At 50.1% G+C, this 24,102-nt stretch overlaps 1 protein-coding gene across 3 annotated transcripts in view; it reads right to left on the bottom strand.

The window, feature by feature from the left end:
- The window catches only part of Syt2 (synaptotagmin 2), a 106,320-nt gene that overhangs the window by 47,079 nt on the left and 35,139 nt on the right, over positions 1–24,102 (bottom strand). Inside the window, exons 1-2 of one of the 3 annotated variants that reach the window (XM_060364346.1) lie at positions 6,078–6,146; positions 5,758–5,904 (exon numbers count right to left, since the gene is read on the bottom strand). The exons of the other annotated variants lie outside the window; for them this stretch is intronic. Coding sequence (XP_060220329.1) covers positions 5,758–5,836 — 79 coding nt within the window. The 5' untranslated portion in view covers positions 5,837–5,904; positions 6,078–6,146. Of the gene's footprint in view, positions 1–5,757; positions 5,905–6,077; positions 6,147–24,102 lie in introns of those variants that run through there. 3 annotated transcript variants of the gene reach the window in all.

The following is a 24,102-nucleotide window of genomic DNA, read 5'->3' as shown; positions in this document are numbered from 1 at the left end:
CCTTGAGTGTAATTCAAAACTGCCGCCATGCAATGGGGTCGAAGGCAGAGATGAAGCCCATCTGTAAAGCTATGTCCACACTTTCTAGACTGCCTCCGTGTGCCTGTCACTTCCTGGCATAGAGCGACGTGGAATTCCATTAGTGTGTGAAAGGATCGGGTGGCGTCTGTGCAGACAGGGTAGATCCTTTGAGAAAAGCATCTACAGCTGGCTAACACCAGCTGGGTGGTAACACCAAGCCTCAGAGCCTTGATCTCTTCATCCATGCAAACATAGGAGGTTTCAGGGCCTGGCTGAGATATTTCTTTGTGCCATGAAGAAACAGGTCCCCTAAAACATGGGTGCCTCAACCAAGGAATCATGGTGGCCCAGAGCTGGGCCCTGTGATTCTGGATGCTAGCCTTTCCCTAGAACTAGCCTTTCCCTAGAACCAGCCTTCCCCCTCCTCCCCAGGAGCTCCATCTATGCAGTTGTCCTATTTGTCTTCTTCAAGCTTTCTGCACCAGTCTCCAGGTGCTGCCTCTTCCCAGTCTCCAGTTTCAGCTGGTTCTGCCCTTGCCCACATCCCAGCCCTCAGCCGTCTACACTTCCCTGCAGGACCTGAGAAGGCCATGCCCTGCCCTGTCCCAGGACCTTTGCACATGCTGTTCTCACAGAGCAGGACACTGTCCTCTTTCTCCTCACATCTTACCACGTCGGTCCCACCCCTAGCACTGCTAGCCCCAGTCCCTGCCCCTCCCCTTGTCCCTTCTTGTTCCCATCCTCAATACTCCAACTATAATTTCCATGAGGGGCCTTCCTGTTGGGTCTAGCCTCCAAGAACACGGGAAAGCCCTCAGCAAGTATGCCGTGAGGCTAGGTATTCTCAAATGCCAAGACTGCCACAAGTTCATGATGGGACTTGACAATGCAACCACTCGGAGCATAGGAGTTTAACTATAAAATGAGGTTATTATCCTGAGGATTAAGGGGTCTGTGGGTGTGAGGGGACCAAGGCAAGCTGTCTAGGGTCTCACTTCCGCTGATGAAGGCATCAAGCTTTCCACTGCGTTCAGCGTCTCCCTAGGACACAAACTTCATCTGCATCTCTCCCCTGCCATCACACCTCAGTTAGTGGCTTTTGAGCCCCTAACTTCTGCTCTAGATTTCCTGGGGAAAGCCAACGACAGCCAGTACCAGCTCTTCCCCTCTTCTCCACCTGGCTTCACCTCAAGGCTGCAACCAATTCTCTGGGTTCACCCTGAGTTAGCCTCAAACCGACCCAGCTCCAAGCCATGGTCGCATTCCTTGGCTGACTCAGGAGTGGCCAAGGAAGTTTCTTGCCTCCTTCAAAATAAGGTCCACATATTATGGGCAAAATGTCTCTCCCCTTCCAGCCCAGTGAGATGGCAGCTCTAAGCCCCTCCCCAATAGACAGGGGAGCTGCTGGCTCTTTGCGTCGAAGCAGCACACCCCTGTCTTTATTTCCAGAGCTCCTTGATGGAGTGGGGGTCAGGGAATCACACACAGAGGGGTGCCCTGAAACCCCCTCTGCATTCTCCCTGCTGCTACCGGGGTGGGTGCTTCCTGTCTGTGTCACCTGGGCGGGCAGCTCCTCCCCCAGGCTTTACTCCAGGAGCACAGCACAGCTGGTTCCCTGCAAGTAGCTTGAAACTGCTGCTTGCACAGTGCAGAGAAACCTTGCTGGAAGTTACCCCCCCCCAAGGCTTCTCCTGAGCAAGAAGATGACAAAGGGGAGGTGTGAGAGCACACTGAGTGGGTATATGATCGCTCTTCACTTTGACCGAGTCCCCTCCTCACTCACACCTGTCCAGACAAAATAACAGTTTCATTGCTTCCCTTCCAAAGACACGGCAATTAAGATTTCTTCAGAGAGTGTCAATTCCTGCAGGTGCCACTGTGACCCTCAGTACTGACAGAGACCCTTTCCTGCTCCATGTTGTCCCTCCTTCCACCCATCCTGAGCCATCAGAGCAGGAGCCCCCAGACCCAGGAGCACCCAGGCTTCACAGCTGGGAAAACTGAAGCTCTGGAAAAGCAAAGGACTTGCCCCAGTCTCCAGAGCCAGAGCCCAAGGTATTCAAGCCCTGATCTGTGGGTTCTGACAGCTACCCACCTCCTGGGGAGACAGAGGACGGTCCAAGACCATACCACCAGTTTTATTATCTTCCTGTCACAGCTCAAGTTCCAGCTGTGCTCAAAGGCAGCCTCTCCATTTCTCCCCAAGGAGAGCTTTTCCTAGACATGAGTAGCAACTCCCAGGCCAACTATGAAGAATACATGTTTGGCAGAGGGGCCTTGAAGACAGAAAGAAAATTGAAGCTGTATACTGAGTCTCTCTCCAGAGAATTCAAGAAGCCAAGATAACAGCCTCCCACAGTTGTGGGAGGAAGGTACCTCCCTGAAAGTACAACACTCCAGGTAAGCCTGCCCACCTGAGGGGGGAGCCTGCTCACACATGGTGACCTCTATTGCCACCTACTGGCCAGAGCACACATAGCCTGTCCATTCCTTCCAGTGCTTTGGGTTTTTCCTGCAGAGAAAAAGAGAATGCAGCCTGGAACTTTCTGCCCCACATTCCTCGGATAAGCATTCCCGAGGATGCAGTAAGTGTCACACACTCTGCTAGGCCTGGGAATGACATGCTGGAGGTCATGGCCCTAGCTAGCAGAGAGAGGCACAAGAGCTGCAAGGAGAGGCAAGTAAGCAGTCCGTGGGTACTGAGTGGCTGGGGCCTCAGCAGGGCCTGCTCTGAAGAACACTCCCAAGGCAGCTGCCTCTCACTGGCACCGGGAGTCCACCTTCTGCCCTGATCCCAGTGAAAAGGCAGCGACTCCCAGCCTCGTGTGCAAGCAGAAGGCATGAGCAGGGTGGGCAGGAGTGATGGGGAACATTGTCAGGGGGCCTTGGAGGTCAGGCTGTGAGCAAGGAGGCGCTGTAGAAGGCCAGGTTTGGAGGCGGGGCAGCCAGGGAACCCCAGACAGAACAGAGCCTGTACTGCTAAGGTACAGGCAAGCTGACACGGTGGCTCGTGGCAGTGCAGTGCAAGTAGAAAGGCAGGCATGAGCTGGCATGACTAGAAGGCTCCCTGCTGAAGGAGAAACTGCATTGGAAAGCAACGGAGAGACGGGTATCCGAGGTGAGTGTGTCACGGAGCCATTGTGGAGTCTGTCACCAGAGTGCAGGGAGGCTGTGGAGTGTGAGTTTGGTTTGGTTTAGAAGCCTGGACTGCATTCAGGGAAAACACCCACCAGCACTTAGACATGCAGGTGTGGGGTCCAGACAGAAGCTCCGGACAGGAGACCTGCCTTTGGAAATCACCTACTCTTAAATCACAGAAGAAAACCCATGCCTGGAGCTGGATTCTGTTCCGGGTCACTGGGTTCAAGTGCTGGCCAATTCTCTTTCCCACCTTTGAGTTTGGATTCTTAAGCCTGCAGTGCAAGCTGGTCCATCCCCAGTGCAGAATTCCCTTGTTTTTTTGCATCTACGGTTTGATGTCTCAGTGGCATCGCTCTAACTGGGAAACAGACAGACAAACACACACCCTGTCCCACATGAACCCAGCCACCAGCTACTTTCTGGTGATGAAGGCCCTCCCCAGAGCCCACCTGATCACTCAGCACCCATGCCTCTGGCCCCAGCACTGTCCCCAATCTCTCACAACATCTGCACTCCCACCCGGCCCACGCCTCTGAACTGCTCCTGATTCAGTTACCAGTCAGAGCTCCTCACTCCTGCCCTCAGCACCCAGGCCTCGTGAACTTCCTTCTCATCTGACCTTCACTACTCTCCAAGGGCTTTGCTGTGGCATTGTGGGTTCTTTGCTGTTACCCCACTCACTCAGCACAGCATAGACACCCGGTAAACACTTCATCATCTTTGACTGCTGACTTTGTATCAGCAAAAAACTGGGACCATGGGCTACTCTCTCCTCAGAAATATGGAAGAGGGAATTAACATGTGTCCAACCCCACTTCATATAAGCACTGGACAAAACAGGGGCCCAGAATCCAGAATAGAGGCGGGGCCTCATTTCTGGACATTGCTCTAGGTGAGCCACGCTGTGTCACTCTGTCACCATGGCGATCCGCGGCAGTGAAGCGGCGGTCCTGGGCTGGGAGGCGGGGGACCTGGGAGCTGGCATGTCACAGCTCTGACTTGCTGGGAAACCTTGACTAAGTCGTTCTCTCTCTGGGTCACACCTGAGCCTGTGTCTTTATCAGACGAGTCAATGCACAGTAAGATGACCACTGGGGCTTCCAGGCACTGAGAGCCTGCTTTTAGCCAGCCTCTTCGCACTCCACCCTCAAAATGGGGAAATTAATTGAGCGCTCATGCTTCTCCTCTCACCCAGCCACTGCTGAGCTCACTGGGAAATTAGGGTGACATTGGTGCAAATAATTGAGTGTCTTTCTCAAAATGGTCTTCAGGCCCCGTTGCTTTAGCTGCTGCTTAAATAGATGAGCTAATTAAGTTAACTAATTGCTCCCAAGGTCTAATATTTTCAGTCACATGACCCAAGAAGATACATTCTCACGGCCTTTCTGCTGCCCACACCCCCCAGCTAACAGACCAGCCCCCTGATGTGTGGGAGACAGCCCCCTGCATGTGGTCCAGGTCTTATAGCTGGACCCTTGGCACCGGTGTTCCACCAGTCTCTGTCCACAAAGCCTGCCTCGACTCACCTGCCAGTTCCTCCATCCACTCAGCGGCCTGCCTCAGGAACGAACTGCGCTGCTGAGCCGAGGAGCCAGCGGTGAGCAAAAACAAACAAAATCGTGTCCTCGTGAAGCGCTTGGCTTGCCTACAGAGGTGACACCAGCCCCTGACCACACATACACACGCATGCCATCATATCTGTGATGCGACCAGTAATATATTTAAAAAAAAAAAAAAAAAAAAAAGCATGGGAAAGTGCTACACAACAAAGTTAGCTGGCTGTCCCAGGGAGATGGGGGAGGAGGGGCGAAGAAAGGCTTGACCTGACTGAAGGCTGGACAGACACTAACAGACAGCGAGGGAGAAAGAACACTGTTAGCACATTACCTAGACTATGCGTAATCCAGGAGAGATGCTATCACAGAGGTTCTCAACCTGTGGGTCACAACCCCTTTGGGGTTAACCAACCCTTCCACAGGGTTCACTTAAGACCATTTGCATATCACATACTTATATTACAATTCATAACAGTAGCTAAACTACAGTTATGAAGTAGCAACAAAAATAATTTTGTGGTTGCAGGTCACCACAACGTGAGAAACTGTTTTAAGGGGTCACAGCATTAGGAATGTTGAGAACAGCTGTGAACCAGGTGACTCAGGATGGAAAGAGCAAGAAGTGATTGGCTGTGAGGGAAGAGAAGGAGCAGCATCAAGAGTAGTTTTGGCTGGAGAGATGGTTCAGAGCACATACAGCTCTTCCAGGGGACTGGAGTTAGATTCCCGGCATCCGTCAGGCGGCCGACAACTACTCTAACTCTAGACTTGGGGGGTCTCCACATCTGACCTCCGTGAGCACCTTTGCACACACCCACGCCCACACAGACACACGATTCTAACAACAATAATTTTTTTCAGAAACGATCCCTAAGCTTGTGGCTTGTGGCTAGAAGACATGGGAAAAGGTAAACAAGTAGATGCCTATGACAGGAAAAGGACAAGGTCGCGTCCTCGAACAAAGGCCTCCAACCTCAAGACAAAGGGGCTCCGACTATGACCTACCCACACCAGCCCTCCCTGCCAACCCGAAGCATACCTGGGATCCCAACTGAAGGAAGCCAAAGGTCTGAGCCCGGGGCAGGGCCCGGAGCTCTCCAGGGCTGTGAAGGGCCCATGAGAAGCTGACGGAGGGCTATTTCCCAGCACCTGGCCAGTGTTGTCAGCACTAGATCACAGGATGGCACTGGGGAGAGAAGTGAGCCTCATACTTAGCCATGTGTGCACTCGTGCACACACACACACACAAGCATGCACATTCATATTCACAGGTACACATCCCCACTCCCCCCACGTGTGTACACACATGCACGCACATGCAGGAGGTAGGGGAGATAGTCACACAGATCCCGTTATCACCTCCTTCGCTGCCTTGAACAGCAGTTACTGGATGACTTCATTAGTGAGTCCGGAGGAAGCCGTGGGCTCCTGTAGAGAGAGCCCTCTGGCTGGGTTTCCCTCAGCATGCTCCCACCCCTTCTTGCCTTGCCTCTGGGCTCTGCAACTAGCTCTGCCCCAGCTGAGTGACCTTGGCTAAACTGCCTTCTCCTCCTGCCATAAATGGACTGGATGCGATGTGCTCTGCGCTCCCTTCCAGCCCCAATAGTCCATGGGTTGGAGTCTCTAAGCTGAGGTACTGTAAGTGGGTGGATGGAAAAGACATCTCTGCTTTTTTTTCCCCTGAGTGGAGAAGATTAAGAGGGTGTCTCACACTGAATGGGGCCAGCGATGGGTGTGCATGGGTTTTAAGGGAAGGTTCTCTGAGTGCCGGACACGAGCTAAGCGAGGAAGCTGCTTCCCAGATTGGACCCCTGCGTGCTGCCCTCCCCCTCCCCAGCCCGAGGTCTCCACCTTTGCCTCCAGAGTTCTGCCTGGGCAGTCCAGAGCTGGGTGGCGGGAAAGCTGGAGCCCCACCCCCTTCTCACACTCTAGGCTTCAGGGCTGTGACAACAGCTGCGGAAGGGGCAGGAGGCAGCAGTCCGGGTGTGCTGGGAGAGTCCCTTGCTATGCCAGGGAGCCTGCATTTCAGCCGCACTGCATTGCAGTGGTCCAATTTTTTTTCTTGTTGGTGTTAGTTTTTATCCTAAAAGTCCTCATTTTCTGGGGAAATGTGAAGCTAAATGCTTTCAAAAAGGGGTGGCCAGATTGCCTGGGAACATGTCAACTGCTTCCTATCAGCCTGTCAGTGACGAGCCCCTGGACCCTGCTCTTGGTCAGAGGAACATAAAGTGGCTGATTTTCCCTTCCTAAAGGCCGGGCAGATTGAGCAGAAATGTTTGTTGAATTAGAGCACTTCCGAGCTTTTGGGTCCCTGGGGGCCATGCTTGAGCCTCCTCCACACAGAGGCTAGGCTGTGGATGGGCTCAAGGAGAACTGATCAAACTCTTTGTCCTAATGAACCTTTGCAGGGGGCAGCAGGGCCCTCTTCTTGCAGAGTACCAACCACTGCAAGCTGCGGGGACCCTCCTCTCTCCCACTGCCTGGCATACGGATTCTCCACACTTGGCCTCTGTTTGCAGTCCTCAGGTCTCAGGTTCCACGGTCAGGGAATGTCAGGTTCTGCATTTCCTATTAGAAAGGCACTGATTAAGGGAGAGGGCTAAAAATTGGGATATAAAGTGAATAAATTGTAAAAAAAAAAAAAAAAAAAAAATTAAAGAAAAGAAAGGCAACAATGGCCAAGCAATGCAACAGAGGCCTGTAATCCCAGTTCCTGGCCAGTTGAAACACAAGGACCATGAGTTCAAGGCCAGCCCGGGTTATATAGTAGGATTCTATCTCAGAAAGGAAGAAAGGAAGGGAGGGAGGAAAGGAGGGAGGGAGAGAAGGAAAAGGCACTAAGCTGAATCAGTTATGAAAATAAATCCAGAAGAAGGGCTGAATTAAATCAGGAGCAGAGCTAGCACTGCTCTTGGCCCTTCTCTTCCATCTCCTCAGAGAAAGGTTTTCAGGAACTCTGTCCTGGAGAGACACCAGGGTCACTTAGCTGACAGACAGAGGGTCGCAGAGACGGCTTAGCCATAGATTGTGCCAGCACCACTTGGCTAGATAAGTGAGGATACATGACATTTCCACCTCAGCAAAGGCTAAACAGCTTTGTGTTGGTCCTCAGGTGCCTGAACTGAGGACAGGAGGTGTAAGCACTGCACGATCCCCAACTCTCTCCCCACAACCTGGAAGGGCTGGGAGGGCCCCGTCTGCCCTTCTGTGATGTTTAGTCTCTCTCAGGCACAGATGGCTGTAGCTCAGGGGCAGCCAGGGTACAACAGAGCCAATCTGGGAACAACCCAGGGAGGGATACTGCCAGTCGGCCCATCTGCCGAGCAGGTGACAGCTGCTGACATGGAAGTTGGGGTGAGGGACAAGGAGGCTGGTCGACGGGGTCAGGGCTGCTTCCTCTAGGAGCTTACCCGCTGCCCACAGACTCCCTGGGCGCTGCGCCTAGCATGTAGGTCTTCAGTGAAGGCAGACTGATGCCTGTCTGCAGAAAGAGGCTGCCCCTCATCTCCTACATGTCCATCAAGACAGGCCGGAGCACAAGGTCACTGCAGATTGAAAAGACAGCTCTCCTCCCACTGAGCTCCAGACAAGAGCCTGTAGCGAGATGGGGGTTAGCATGAAGGGGAGCACCCTCCACGAAATAGGAAGCCATATCAGGAAAGCCTAAATTTGGGCCCTAACCATGCTACCTTCTCACTGCTGTGACCTGAGGGAATGTCACTAGCTCGTCAGAGCCTCAGTTTCCTCAAATGTGAACCCATATCTCACAAGGCAGGACTATATGACAAGGCATGCCCTCTGTAAGCAGAGTCTGAAACTAGCCCAGGAAAGCAGAGAATGGCAAGAAATCTCTTTCGAGGAGGCCATAACCCACTGGTTCCTAGATATTAAGAGACATTTGAAAAAAAGTCTGGAATTTTCCTTAAGATTTAGATTCCCAGGCTCATTTCCGATTCACTCAGTGAGAGTGAGTTCAGTCTTCCCAGGGGATTCTGAACGGGGAGTCCATGGGCTATATTTTGATAACTATCATCCCAAAAGACAGGAGAGACAGTCCCAAAGCTACTGCCCAGGACTGTGTGGACATAAGCCACACTTGCAAGGAGCAGAATTCTGTCCCTGCTTTCTTTCCCCCAGCTCGTCACCCCTGCTATCAAGCATTTTGGTTTTCCCTGGCATGGTCTAACCCACTCTGCCAAGCACTGCCAGATTCTAAAGCTTGTCAGAAGAAATCCAAGGGGAAAGGGGTCCTTAGGGACCACCCAAGTCCTGTGGGCCTTCAGTTCTGAACCCTAAGGCTTAGGGCAGTGTCAAGCTAACTGTCCCTCCCCTCCTTCGAATCCCGAAAGGCCACCTGCTGGCCTCACCAACTGCAGATCAGAGGAAGCACCGGGAAGATATGGATGGCTTGGCCTTTCTCCCTGGCTCACTCACGATGACTGTTGGCTACAAACTATTTCTTTTTCCCCCATCCACCTCCGTCCCTTTGTATAATGCAATGCCTCATAATTACACGTGAGGGTTAACTAATTCCCCCACATGCTGTGTCAGGCTATTGATAACATTCCCTCGTGGCTGCCCTGCACCACTCCGCAGCCCCTGAACTGCCTGGCAGGGAGAGCTCAGCCCATGGCCTCAATTTTTCATGCCAATCCCACATCCATCACCAGCCTGCCAGCTCCACGCCGCGCTCCAAGCGGGCAGGTGTTCAAAGAGAACACTCTGCAGGTGCTGGCCTCCTCCAGCACCCTGCTGGAGTGCTTCCTGGAAAATGTAAAATTATTTCTCGGTGCTGGGAACTGAATCCAGAGCCTCACGCTTGCTAAGCAGGTCCTCCACCACTGGGATATATGTGCAGCCTCTTGAGGGTTTGTGGACACAGAGGGATCTTTGTGGTGTGTAACTAGGGTGGGGCTCAAAAGAGGCCCCAATTTGCTCAAAGTTGGCAGCAAAGCTAGCCATCTAGTTGCTCTTTCATTAACTCACTTGGCAAACACCTTGGGAGTGCTCCAGACACCAAAACGGCATTCGTCACTGGACATAGGATAATAACGAGATGGGTCTGACCTCACTAAACTCCCACCCTAGTGGGAGACGCACGTGACCACACCACAGGCAGTCACAACCAGGCCCAGGAGGATAAGTCAGTAGGAGGTGGGGCTGAGTGGCTGAAAATATCCTAAGGCACCACCTTCTCTGAGCCGAGAATGTATGCTCCCAATTTACTCAGGCCCATGACAAGTTCACCATAAGATGTGCTCTGTGTTCCCAAATACAGGCTTTTGGCATGACACAAAGCTTTGTTTGACTGTTGGCTCAGCCTTAACTATCTAAGGTAAAGGCAAGCAGATTAGAAATTCAAGGTTGGGACCATGGAGGTGCACCTCAGGTAAAGGCGCTTGTCATTAAGCCTAATGACATGTTTGAACCCCAGAACTCCCAGTATACAGGACAGATTACCAAAAGTTGTCCTCTGACAGCCACATCAGTGTGTGGTATGTGCATAAATGCACACACACACACACACACACACACATACACACACACACACCATTTAAAAAGAATGCTAAGGCTGTCCAAATACTGGGGTTACAGTGTGGTGGCACATGCCTTTAATCCCAGCACTCAGGAGACAGAGCAAGCAGATCTCTGTGAGTTTGAGGCCAACCTGATCTACATGGTGAGTTTCAGGACAGACAGCGCTACCTAGAGAAAGCCTGTCTCAAAAAAAAAAAAACACCAAATAAATAAATTAAAAGAATGTTAAATGAGTGACAGGCCAGCCTAAGCTTTAGCAGACCCCATCTCAAATAAAATAACAACAAAGTGTCTGGCACACAGTGAGGAATTGTAGTGGCAGTGGCAGAGGTACCAGGGCTGGAAAGGAAAGCTTGCCCTTTGCCCATGGAAAGGGACAGCAGCAGGCCACAGTAAAGTGCCGTGGGTATCTGTGGTACTGAGCTGCGCTTGGCATTCACACTGCCACACTCCTCTTACACACCTCCTTTGAATACCAGGATTATAGGTATGTAAAGAAAGAACGGTGGCCACGTTAGCTCTGCCCACCAATGAGTGGGAAGGATCCTGCAGTGGTCCAGATGAGAATGGCCCCCATAGGCTCATATATTTGAATGCTTGCCTGCCTGCCATCACGTTCCCCACCATGATGGTCAGGGACCGGCCCTCTCAAACTGTAGGCAAACCCACGATTAAATGGTCTCTTTTAAGAACTTACCTTGGTGTTTCATCACAGCAACAGAACAGTAACACATATGTATATACATATATATATGTGTGTTATATATAAATATATGTGTGTATATACATACATATACATATATACACTATATATATATGTATATACACACACACACATATGTATATATATTTGGTTTTTTTGAGACTTGGTTTTACTGTGTAGCTGGCCTTCCTGCCTCCTTCCCCCAAGTGCCGAGACTGCAAGTGTGCACCAGCACACCCCGCTTCCTTCTTTCTCCCCTCTTCATGTCACCAGTTAAGTGGGTGAAACAGATCGTTTGCCCTGCACACTGTCCCGCGCTCTGTGTCCTGCTCACGATCCGCACTCTGAGCCAGCTGAGCGCTTCCCCTGCTCAGCTCCTAGAGCTTCCTGCAAACTCATGGTTAGTGGTAAAGGCTCAAGAGCAGGGAAGTCCAACCTCATCTAGCTGCTTACTTCTTCATTCACCTCCACACTCAGCACTGAACACCCAGAACAGTACCCTGCAGGCTAACCTGCTGCCGAGCCTCGGCCATTTCTCCTCTCTGCTTGCCTTGGCTACAGTTAGCCAAGTGGGGTTTAATTCTTCCTCCCCAATCATTTTTCAGGTCAGTGCAGACATCCAAACCGTGGCCTGCCTATTTCCCTGTATCACTCTTAACTTCTTTTTTTTTTGTTTGTTTGTTTCTTTTGTACCTAGAATATTACTTTTAAATAGCATTTTATTATTTATTTGAGTTGTATATATTTTAGTCCTATTCAACCCCCTCCTCCAATTCCTTTCAGATCCACTCCCCCCCCCCCACCAACCCAACTTCATTTCCTCTCTTTGTCTTTAAACCCATCTAGGACAATTTGTGTTATCCAAATACTTTTGGGTATGGGGCCAATCCCTCCAACATGGTCCACCTACCAGGGGTCACGCCCTAGAAGAAAAATTACTCTCCCTCTCCCAGCAATGCTCCTCAGCTATCGGTAGGGCTTAATGCCAACCCCTCATCTCTATGCTGGTGTTTTTGTCTGGCTGGAACTTGTACAGGTCTTGTGCATGCTGTCACAAGACCTGAGTTCACACGCGCATCTGTCCTGTCGTATTTGGGAGCACCCTGTTTCATCTGCCTCCTCTTCTGTGGTGGCTCGAGGGTGGTACAGATGCATCATTCAGGGCTAAGCACGCAGCAGTCTTATTCTCAACACCTGACCAGTTGTGGGCCTCTGCATTACTTGCCATCTACCGCAGGAAGCAGCTCTCTGATTAGCTCTGAGAGGTAGACTGATGATCAGCGGCACCAATGTTACAGGAACCCACAAAGACAAGAGAGCCCGCTTCTTGCAGGGGTAGAAATTCAGAGGCGCTTCTCAAAGTCCCCTCTCAAAGGCTTTCCAGGATTCCGGCTGCCTGACCTCCTCACCCCTGCTGCCTTCAATACACTTTCTAGCAAAACTCCCCAGACAGGCTGAGGTATCTATGCTGTCGCCACAGAGACTAGGCAGGAGCCTCATTTACATAATTCTAGGGAGTAGCTGGGCAGTGTATGCCAGCTCCCTAAGGATATACTCTTCCACGTTCACATTTTTCCTTTACATCCAACACGGTAGGAACGGTGAACTCACTCATCATGTGAACTAGGCTTCCCCAAACAGGAGGTGTGAGCACCGGGGAGGGGCGGAGGGAGGGCCTTTCTACTTGCTGAAAGGGAAGGCACCCCATACCTTTTCTAACTGCCCACGAGGCTTCTGGAGGTTGGGGACTTAGCTGAGGGTTTGCCTAGAAAGAAGCCCTTGGAAAATCTAGCCCCAGGCTCCTTATTCTGGTCCATCCTTAGCTGGGAGGAGGGTAGCTAATCCTAGTCCCACTTAGGTTTCCTGAGAACATGTGATAGCAGTGGGTTCGAGCTGACTTCATTGGCTCTGTTTTTGTTTTTCAAACAAGTGCAAACAAGTTGCACAGTTACAAACATACAATAAAACACACTAATTTGAGAGCTGGTGGGATGGCTGAGGTTAAGAGCACGTACTGCTCCTCTAGGGGATCGGGGTTTGGTTCCTAGCACCCACATCAGACAACCATAACTACCTGTAACTCAAGTTCCAGGGCTCTAACACACTCTCGCCTCCACAGGCACCTGTACACACATGTGCACATAAATTTCCACAGTGTACACATACACAAAAATGAATAAGCACATACATAAGTATGTAGACTTAGAATATACACACTAATATATACCGTGTATATATATTAATTTAAGTGTCCAATTAGTGAGTAATTGGTAAATGTATAGCCACTTTGCCACCACCTCAATCAAGAAGCACAGCATTGCTATCATCCAAACAGCTTTCCCGAGCCTCTCTGACCCTACACACCTCATCCTCATCCTCATCAGTCCTGGGTTACTACTGAATTGTCTTTCCTACCACAGATTCCATTTGCCTGGATTTGTCTTGCTTTGTTTTTATCTCTTGCTGGAAGTAGTCTCATGTAGCCCAGGCTTGCCCTGAATCCATTGCATGTTTAAGTCTGTCCTTGAGCTCCTGATACTCCTGCCTCTACTTCTGAGGTGCTGGGATTACAGGTGTGCATCACCATGCCACCTACACTTGCTGTTTGAAACTGCCCTGTAAATGAATCATACAATCTGCACTCTTCTGAACTGCTGCCTCGGGCTCAGCATGACTCCTTTGCAATTTACCCACGTTGTTACAGGTAATGGTAGCTCACTGCTTTTCGTTGCTGAATATAGTATGCCTTCGATGGGGCATCAACTAAATTTAAGTTTAAAATAGCTTGAAAGCTATTCATACATATCCACTCTATTCTTATTCTTCTCACCCACAGTCTCCTAAGAGGCTTCACCACAGTCTACAAAGTCCCCTTTTCCCTAGAATGAAAGTATAAGAGAGGAAAAGTAAAATAAGAGACTAGCAGCTGAGGGTGTATATGTCGTCAGGTGGGAGAGTCTTTGTCCATCATGCAGGAAATCCTAGGTTCCATTCTCAGCACTCAGCACCACATAAAACCAGGCATAGCGGCGCACTCCTGGAATCCCAGCACTTGGGAGGTAGAGACAGGAAGATCAGAAGTTCAAGGTCATCCTCAACTACATGGTGAGTCCAAAGTCAGCCTGGATTACATCTGACCCTGTCTCAAAGAAGACAGACAGACAGACACACACACACACACACACGCACACACACGAGAGAGAGAGAGAGAGAGAGAGAGAGAGAAAGGGGGAAGGAGGGAAGGAAAGAGAGAGGGAGGGTGGGAGGGAGGGGAAGGGAGATAGAGGGAAGAAAGGAGGAGAAAGGGAGAGAGAAGGAATGAGAGACTGAGACTGTTTGCTATCATGTCTTATGTAAATATGAGATCAAAGATTATGTCCTGTCTAGACACTCTACAGACGTCTCACACCTTTTCAGCATTCTGACATTCTTTCTGTGACATCACCAAAAAATAACAGCACCTCTTATGTGCCAATACTTGGGCTAAATACACTTGACAGGGGTCCTTCCAGAAGACACTTGTTAGGGAGCTGGCAGATGAACTTATGACTGTGTGTCCACACTGAACCAGAGCCATCCAGAGAAAAGACAGCTTGGGAAGTGCATCTCTGCTTCAGAAAGGCCCCAGCCACCTGAGAAGGCTTTGGTGGTGCAATCCCAGAAGGCCAGAGAGAGGGAATATTACCTCAGGAGTGACACCTGATCTCTTCAGTTTCTCCTTTAGGGATTCATTAGGATCCCTGTGGTGGTATTGGTCCTCTAAGTCTCTTCTCTTCCCCAATTGTTCCTCTTCCATCTTGCCTCTCTTCTTAGTTGGTCACCAGTACAAAGTGCATATTTTATTATCTGTGGTGTTTATTGAAAAGAATTTTAGGTTCAAAATTGCTCATTTAGGAAGCAGAGAAAATGGGTACCAATTTATTTCATTAAAGAGCCAATGAAATAAGTTTGTCAGCATCTCTCAGTTGAAAAGAGTTACCTAGGTTGTCATGATGCCAAACCACTGATTTAACTTAAATTTCCCTAGTGATCTATCACTTCAGCATGCTGCCTCAGCAGAATCTAGAGCCAGCCTGCTTGTCAAGATACAGTTCTAAGTACCAGGAAATGTTCCCCATCCAGGAAACTGGGACAAGCTGGCATCTCACACAGCAGTGCTGGCTGCCTCCAGACCCTTAGGACTCTGAACCCTCTCCATGGCCCGTCGCGTGAATAAAGAGAAGGGATTGAGAGCCAACGGTGGAGGTACCTGGGCATGCAGAAGACAACTCTGTGACAACTCTGCATCACTTGGGCTCTCAGAGAACACCGTGTTCCCATAGTCAGGAATCTAACATTATTTGAATCTCAGCCCACAGTCTTTACCATGAGGTGGGGTGGAGGGCTGTGGGAGTAATTAGAAAGACAAAACCCATCCCAGGTAAAGGGAGTGAATGATTAATAGATGAAGAGAAATAGAGAAACTGACAGAGAAGACCCAATCCAAAGAAAGGCAATAGCAGAAGCCCACGTTCACCTTCGGGCTAGAGGGAGACAGGAGGCAGTCTGATCAGGACAGGCAGAAGCAGGGGGCATCTGCTTAGGAACTGGAGACATAGAGGTAGCAGCCATACAATCTTGTGCAAATTTATTAACCATCTACTTAGGAACTAGAGACACACATCACCAAAGAGGCAGCTGAGGGTCAGAACAGGAATATATTCTTAACCTCCCCTCTCCACAGTGTAGATTTGTGGCCCCAGATTCTCAGCATTCCATTGGCCTAAAGCTTGGGGAACAAGATTATCTGTGATCGAGCAAAGCCAGGAAGGAGACAGAAGACAAAGAATAAAGGGCCACACTTTGATTCTGTCTCCGTCCATGTAAGGGTTTTCAGAAATAGGTGGTGATGGTTTATTGTGTAGTGTCCACTGGACATACATGAGAGTCTCTAGCTGGACACTGGGCAGGTTCCCCAGTCATTTTAGCTGTTCTCACCAGCACTGTCAAGGCCCATCTAGCAGCTGGACAGAAGTGGGTGCAGGGACCCTTCTGGGGGAAGAGAAGAGATGTGATTTGAAGAGCCCTAACAACGGCTACTCACAGTCACAGGCACACGTGACTGTCTGCTCACATCACTTCCACACTCAGATACACGCACAGGAAGCTGCACCAAACACACAGTATCTGCCTTAAATCTTCCCTTTCATGCAGTCTAACCCCCTGAGGTGTGCTGTGGGAGATAAATGGGTGATATACATGGAATTGCTTTAGAAAGTTTATAACGTATCACTCAAGCAAACACTAAAACATCCTTGAGAGTGTGCTTACATTCTGCATTTAGTTAGGAGTGGAAATTGATAGTGATGTCTGTGGGTAAAATTGCAAGATTTACAAGGCTAGACACTGGGACAATGAGAAGGGAGACTTTTATTTGGGAGGAAGGACCACAACAATGACCATCTGTGGCGTGCTTTTTCCGTGCCAGGCCCTGTGCTGGCCATTTTGTGCAGCAGTGTCGACTCAGTCCTTGGGAAATTTCTGCAAGGCAGATGCTTCTTCACCCATTTTCAAAGGGAAACTGGTTAATAAATTGGCACAAGATTGCATGGCTGCTACGGCCCAGAGCTGGGTTTGAGGCTGGAGTCCATCTGACTCCAAGTCCACTGGTCAGGGCATCTCTCACAGAACACGGAAGGCAAAGATGATGGAAAGCGTCAGCTTGGGTGCCGATGGCAAAGACACCAAGCAAAGACTAACAAGCCAGGGTATACTGATGGGCTGGGGAGAGGCCTGTGGCACTCAGGTGTGGTATCTCATTTTTGTCTAAGCCCTGGGAATTTGGGGACATGTGGCTGATCCTGAACATTTGGGCTTCACTCAACAAATTCATTGTCCCTCAGTTCCATAAAAGACATGAAAACAGCAGCTACTAGCACAAAAGGAAATTCTGGGAGTCAGTCTCTGGGACTCTTTGAACAATATGCTGCTTAGAAATCCCAGCCAACGTGTAACTCCTACCTGTACGAGAACTTAGTTGAGTAGGAGAAATGGCACTGACTCTCTCCTTCAGTCAGCCCACCACCAGATCATGGGCTTCTCTGGCCAGGTGCAATGGAGACCCCACCATCTGTCTGGTGCCGTGTATCGTAGCTGGTGTGGTAAGAGGACTGAAGACCACATAGGTTATGGGTGCAGACCCAGCCAGCAGTGAGGCCGCATGCCACCCGAGCATTCAGCAACACCGCTGTCTTCCCTGGCATGTATTGCCTATGAGCATGGGGAACACGGCTCATCACAAGCCGAGAGGGAAGAGGAGAAGGACCCCAAGGATGCCACAACTAATAGGAGTCGGGGTTCCCAAGTGAGGGGCTTTCAGTGTCCAAGATGATGTTCACTGTTAGATTAGGCCCTCGGCAACTTATGGAGTCCCAGAGGACCCCACCCAAGCTTGGGGAGCAGACAGAAGTAATTAGAACATGCTGCTCTCAGGACCAGGGAACCCAGACTGGGGGCAGGGGTGGCAGGGGCAAGATGAGAGACAGAGGGAGGACTGGGCATCCACCCCTTTAATCTCTATGCAGTACAGTTAGTCTGGCTGGGGATGGTGAGGCTCCCAGGTGCTAAACTGTGGCAGCCCCACCCCAGCCCCGTGCTGCTTTCTCGAGGAATCTCGGCTTCCTTCCTTCAGTCACTTTACTGTGTAGACAATGGAGGGGAAGGGGAAAAGAGGACACTACATTGAGCACTAAATCAAGATTAATGAAGTCCCTTCGAGGATTAATTACTGTAGTCCCTGAGAGCTGGGAGTCAAATGTGGCCCTGGCCATCCATAACGTCCAATGCTAGCTCAGAACAGCATGGGTGGGACGTGATGGTGACTCACCCTCTGCCTACCTACAGTCTGAAGGCGGCTGCAAAGGAAGCAGTGTGCCCAGGAGGCTCCTCCCACAGCCCCGGTCGCCACTCCACACTAAATCCATCCTTCATGTGTCCTCAGCTGCTATGATCAGCACAGGCTGACTAGTCAGGCACAGACATGGCTAACCCCTGATGAGACAAGAAAAACACCTGCCAGTGTCCTATGGATGGCGGGCAACTTCAAACACGGTGCTCCCCGCTCTGGCCTCCCCGCTCAGCATCCACCTCCTCTCCACATGGTGCTTCCCCGGATCTGAGGGCTGCTGGGGTCTGGGTGTGTGGCCTGGTCTGTGCTGAGGTACATGAGGACCAGTCCAGCTGAGTGTAGTTGGTGGCATGCCTGAAATTCCAGCACTCAGGAGACTGAGGCCAGCAGGCTGTGAGTTCCAGGCCAGCTCGTGCTACGTAGTAAGTTCCAAACCAGCCTGGGCTACATAACAAGACTGAGACAAAACAAACAAACAAACAAACAAACATAAGCAGGCCGAGTGATGAAGAGCCCTCTGTTTTTGTCAGCTGGCAGCTGGCCCAGTGAGCATCGAGATCAGTGAAACAAACAGGTGGTACCCATTGGATTCCAGTAACTTTTGTATCATCCTTATGGATGCCCAACCAGTGCGATAAGAGTCCTCTGTTGGGAAACAAAGCCATGGCCCCGCTCCCTCACCTGTGAAAAAAACCTGACCGAGGCTTGGGAATGACTGTGGCCCAGAGCCAGCCGTGACTGTGGCTTAAGTCAGACCAAATTGGAGCATGAGTGCTCTGTTTGCCTAGGCCAGGGTCACAGCCCCTGATGGCAGTAACCAGGGGTATAGGTGGCCAAGTGTGTGTGTCTCCCCCTGACCCCCTCATCCCCCCACCCCACCCCCTGCCAAGGCAGACCCACTTTCAGCAGAAGTAAATCAGGTCCTAAGGACTGACCCAGCAATGATTAGCAAATGAATTAGCAATGGGGGGGGTGTCTGTAACACCCCAGGGAAGCTCTGGGCCACTACCCAGCAGACAAGAAAAACAGAAAGGCACTTTTGGCCAGGTGGTGGCCTTTAATCCTTGTGAATTCCAGATCTGGGACTAGTCTACAGAGTGAGTTCTAGGACAACCACGGCTACTCAAAGAAACCCTCTGTCTCAGAAAAAGGGAAGAAACGAAGGGAGGGAGGGAAAAGGAGAGAAGGGGACAGAAGAGAAGGGAAGGGGAGGGCAGGAGAGGGGAGGGAAGGGGACAGAAGGGAATGAAAGGGAGAGGAGAGGGCAGGGAAAGGAAAGCAGAAGAGAAAGGCACTTTTGCCCCGGGGCCTTTGTGGTTCCGCAGCCCTTCTGCCCCTTTGGTTAGAGAAACACAAGTCTGTGGCCAGAGTCCAGCAGAGCTCCCAGCTGCCGATTGTCCTAGCCTGGAACTAGGACAGGAGCCTCCTCTGCACATACCAGAATGGAAACAGATGGAACTGAACCTGACTTTTCATTCTCTGCTTATGCCTTCAAGTAGAATCGGGTGCCCTACCTTAAGAATGTCCCCAGGTCCTCTGCAGAGGACAACACACATGATAAAAGTAAAAAGGATGGCTCTGGGGTGGGAACCTGGCTGCTCTGGCACCTGCCACTTCACATGCTGGCAGTCCTGCTTCAGTATGAAGCACTTTACAAAACAGCTGTGGCAAATGTCTGCCATCTCAGCTTGAAGGGTGGAGTGGGAGGATCAGAAGTTCAAGGTCATCCTCCGCTACACAGTGAGTTCAAGGCCGGTCTGGCATACACGAGACCCTGCACAGAATAATAAGGGACTGGAAAGTGCCCAGAGCTGGCTAAGAGCACTGTCCTCTCATTCAGGACCCAAGTTCAGTTCCCAGCACCCACGTCAGGTGCCTCACAACTGCCTGTAGCTCCAGCTCCAGAGGATCTGACACCTACAGCCTCCACAGATGTGTGCATACATTCCACACTCATACACATAATTTTAAAAAGAAAAACAAATCTTTTTAGAAAGATAAATATAGTAATTTAACTTTTAGAAAAGGATAGAAGTATGTTCCCAGGGGTATAGGTGGCCAAGTGTGTGTGTCTCCCCCTGACCCCCTCATCCCCCCACCCCACCCCCTGCCAAGGCAGACCCACTTTCAGCAGAAGTAAATCAGGTCCTAAGGACTGACCCAGCAATGATTAGCAAATGAATTAGCAATGGGGGGGGGGGGTGTCTGTAACACCCCAGGGAAGCTCTGGGCCACTACCCAGCAGACAAGAAACATAGAGCATGTTCCCAGAACATGTGCAAGGCTCTGGTTTCACACACCAAAAATCATTCGATTTGTCAAAAATAGTGTTTACCAAAAACTGCTGTGGTGATACACACCTATAATCTCAGCCTGCAGGAGGTCAAGAGTTCAAGGTCAACCTGGGCAACACAGAAAGAAAGAAAAGGCAAAACAGTGCTTAGCACATAAAGACAATAGCTGAACATGGTGACTCATGTCTGTAATCCCAAGACATGGGGGCTGAGAAAGGAGGATTGCCATGAGCTCATGACTAGCCTGGGCTACATAGTGAGTTGCCATCGCCACACAGCAAGACCCTATCCAAAAAAAAAAAAAAAAAAAAAAAAGAGGAAAGAAGAGAAGAAGAAAGCTAAGAGTCTGAGGATCACCAAGTGCCTTGAGGAAGACTTAGCAGGGACAGAAGCAACGAGAGGCTCACAGAGACACCATGTATGGGAGTCAGTAGCTACTAATTAGAAAACAACTGTTGACGTAAAAAGCCAACATTGAAGAGCTCTGCAGGAAAACAGAAAATATAAACAGTGCCACATTGTTTTCTAACAATGAAATATAAAGCTTCCGATAAGTGTGGAATTATGGACTAGAGACTCATGTCTCTCCAAAATCTCTGTGTTGCAGACATTGTGTTTGGAGCTAGGATCTTTGGGAAGTAATTAGGTTTAGACAAGGTCATGAAGAGGTCCTGGGGCTAGACTAGCACCCTTCAATGAAAAGACATAAAGGGCTGGGCGTAGCTCAGTGGCAGAGCACTAGCTAGGCACACCCTGGGTACAATTCCTAGCACACTAAAAAAAGTCATTTTCTAGGACTGGAGGGACAGTTCAGTTATTAAGGGCCACTGGCTACTCTTCTTGAGGACACAGGTTAAATTCCCAGCACCCCCATGGCGGCTCACAACTGTCTGTAACTCAAGTTCTAGGCACTTCCTCTTCCAGCTTCCTCGAGCTCCAGGCAGAGCTTGGACAGACATTCATGTATACAAACACCCAAGCACATAAAATCCACTGAAAAATCAAATCAAATGCTCTCCGAACACTGATAAAAACATGGCAGAATAAAGAGTAAAAGACTCAAAAGGATTCTGGGAAAAAGGAAACACATATTTAATTGGAAGAAAATCAGGGATCCAAGGTAATTCTTGAGGAGATAAAGGCTGAAAAGATTTCCAGGTGATAAAAGGTATCAACCCATACATTTAAAAAATGCCAACAAATTCTAAATAAATAGAAACTCTTCTCCAGAACATCATCTAGGAACTGCAGAAAAACTTAAGAAACTCTTCTGCTCACCATTGAGCTGGCTGAGAGAGAGCAACCCAGTTTCCAGGGATCTTGCCACCTAGATGTGTGCCCATGTGTAAATGAATGAGAGCAAGCTTTCCTCACTTCCTCGACTGACATCTGGGCCTGTGGATGGAATGCAGGGAGCTAAAAGAATATCTCTGAGATGAAGAACTAGCAAACGAGCTGTCACACAAGTTAGACACTGGCCTGGATTTATGACTAATACAGCAGTGGGAGGCGGGGCTGAATGAGCCGCACACGCTGCTCATCCTGCTTAGAGGCGGAAAGGAGCTGCCTTCCAGACTAAACATTAGGCTGGTCACGCAGGACTGGGTGTGCGGGTCACTTTCTGTGACGAGTGAAGGGGCCGGCGAGACAGCTCGGTGGGTAAAGGCACTAGCTGCCGAGCCTGATGGCGTGAGTTCAAGCCCTGCAACCCACACGGCAGCAGAGAACTGACTCGGAGAAGCCGTTTTCTGGCCTTCACACACGCACTGTCGTAGGCACACTCATACACACAGCGACCGACACATGTAAGTGTGCTCGTGTGCACCTGCACACATTTATTGAAGTGCAAAAAACCCAATATTTTCAAGTAAGTAAAAAGCTGGGATTGTGGCTCAGTGGCAGTTTCAAGACCCAATGTCAGGGTTCTTAAAAAAAAAAAAAAGAAAAAATAGCTGGACATGTTGGCAAATCCCTAGAATCCTAGCACTCAGGAAGCTGGGGCCAGCCTGGTCTGTATAGCAAGATTTTGTCTCAAAAAAAAAAAAAAAAAAAAGTAAGTGAAAATGAACAATGGCATAAGAAAACCACAGGTCTGGAACATCAATTGCATGCAAGAAAGAATCATCAATTTGTATCTAAATTCAGTGCAAACGAACCAAAACTTATTGATGCTCATCTCTGTGCTCTAGAAACAGTTTGAATGAGTTCAATTCAAGGGTCACTTTTCCTCTCAGAATGAACCAAACAAGATAGATGCCTCTGCATTGCAAAGACCAATGCTCACCCTATCCTCGGGAGGAGGGAGAGCCGTCCCCAGCTTGAAAAGACATATCAATCAGGAAGGAGGCCATAGTTACCTTGGGATGCCCTCAAGGCGGGAGCCACACTCTCTCCCCGCCACCCTGCTCCTGAGCAAATGACAGCCTCAGCCGCTGCCTCTGCATGGATTTACTACTCTGTCTCCACTGCTGCTGCCAGCTGCCGCACGTTTTCCAGCCTACAGGGCGTCTCCTACAACTGTACGGGATTTATTCGAGGCAGAGAGATTTATTTAGCACATTCATGCTCAGCAGAGAGGGCAATCCCTCGCGGAGCTCTCATTTGCTGCTGGGAGGCCTCATGAGGGTGCGTGGCGTTGGCTGGTTCCTAGCAGGAGTGCTCGTGCACAGTTTACACAGATGTGGAGCGTGTGGGTGACATGGACGGGTGTGCAGGCAGGTGAGTGTGTATTACATGTGGGTGTATATGTGAATTTGAAACCATGACAGGAGAAGTGTCATTTTCCACATGCTAGACAGCAGCTTGACATATTGGAGCAAGTGAACACCTGCGTGAGAGTCTGTGCTGTGATGTACCCATGCACACAAATGTAGGAGCATACGCTGTGGTGAACTGCGTGTGTACGGGCTCACGCACGTTCACTCGTCCACACCTGTATTGCTATCAGCCCGTACTGTTGTCAACCACGGGACTCTTCATCCCTCCCTCTCAAGTTCCTCCAAGAAGCACCGCCACTCCTCACAGGCCGGCTTCAGTTACTTTCATCCCCCGAGGCTCTCAGAAACCATCTTCCTCATATATTGTCTGTCTGTCTGCCTGCCTGCCTGCCTGTCTATTTTTCTTTTAAGGTTTATTGATTTTTATTTATGTGTATGTGTGTTTGTCTGCATGTGTATCTGTGTAGCACATGCATGCAGTGCCCAGGGGTGGCCAGAAGAGGGCAGAATGTTCCTGGAAAAGTGTGGTTACAGAGGGCTGTGAGCCACCACATGAGTGCTAGGAACCAAACCTGTGTCCTCTCCAACAGAAACGGGTGTTCGGAACTGCCGAGCCACCTCTCCATCCCTGTCTGTTTATCTTTCCTTCCTTTTTCTTTTATTTCTTTCAGTCCTCACACACCAGTGCAGTGGTACCCTCTGCACCCGCCACCGAGGAGCCACCGAGGCCTCAGGCTCCCCTCAGGGTCCCCTGTTCACCCTTTGTATCTTGATGGGTTTTGCTGTCTGTTTAAGGCAGGTCTCGCTGTGTAGCCCACACTGGCCCAGCATGCCCTGTCCCCCCCGCCGCAGCCCCTTACATGCTGGGATGGTGGGTGTTTGCTGCCACACCGAGTTTTGCCTTGGTTGTCGTCTGCTGGTATCGCCTAAGAGGAAGCAAGAATCCAGGGAGAGCAGCTCTGTGAAAACCTGTTAAATGAGGATAGCTTATGTGCTACGCACGATGTACATTAAGAAAAAATAGGATGCGATGAATACCTGAGCATGTCGGGCACATGAATGAGAATGAGCCTGACGACCACACATCCAACATCCAGTCGTCCAGTCAGCCAATGACTGCTCTGAGCTACTGCATGCCTCCCACACTAGTGGGTTCTGCTTTTGGAAAACTTCTAGGGCAGTGGAAAGACTAAATAACCAGAATCATGCAGAGGCATAAACACAGAGCTAGGGCAGGATTTGATGA

The sequence above is a fragment of the Meriones unguiculatus genome, chromosome 11, assembly GCF_030254825.1.
Source record: "Meriones unguiculatus strain TT.TT164.6M chromosome 11, Bangor_MerUng_6.1, whole genome shotgun sequence".
Lineage (NCBI taxonomy): Eukaryota > Metazoa > Chordata > Mammalia > Rodentia > Muridae > Meriones > Meriones unguiculatus.
Note: the sequence above shows the minus strand (reverse complement) of the source record. Positions and strands in the feature narration are given on the sequence as shown.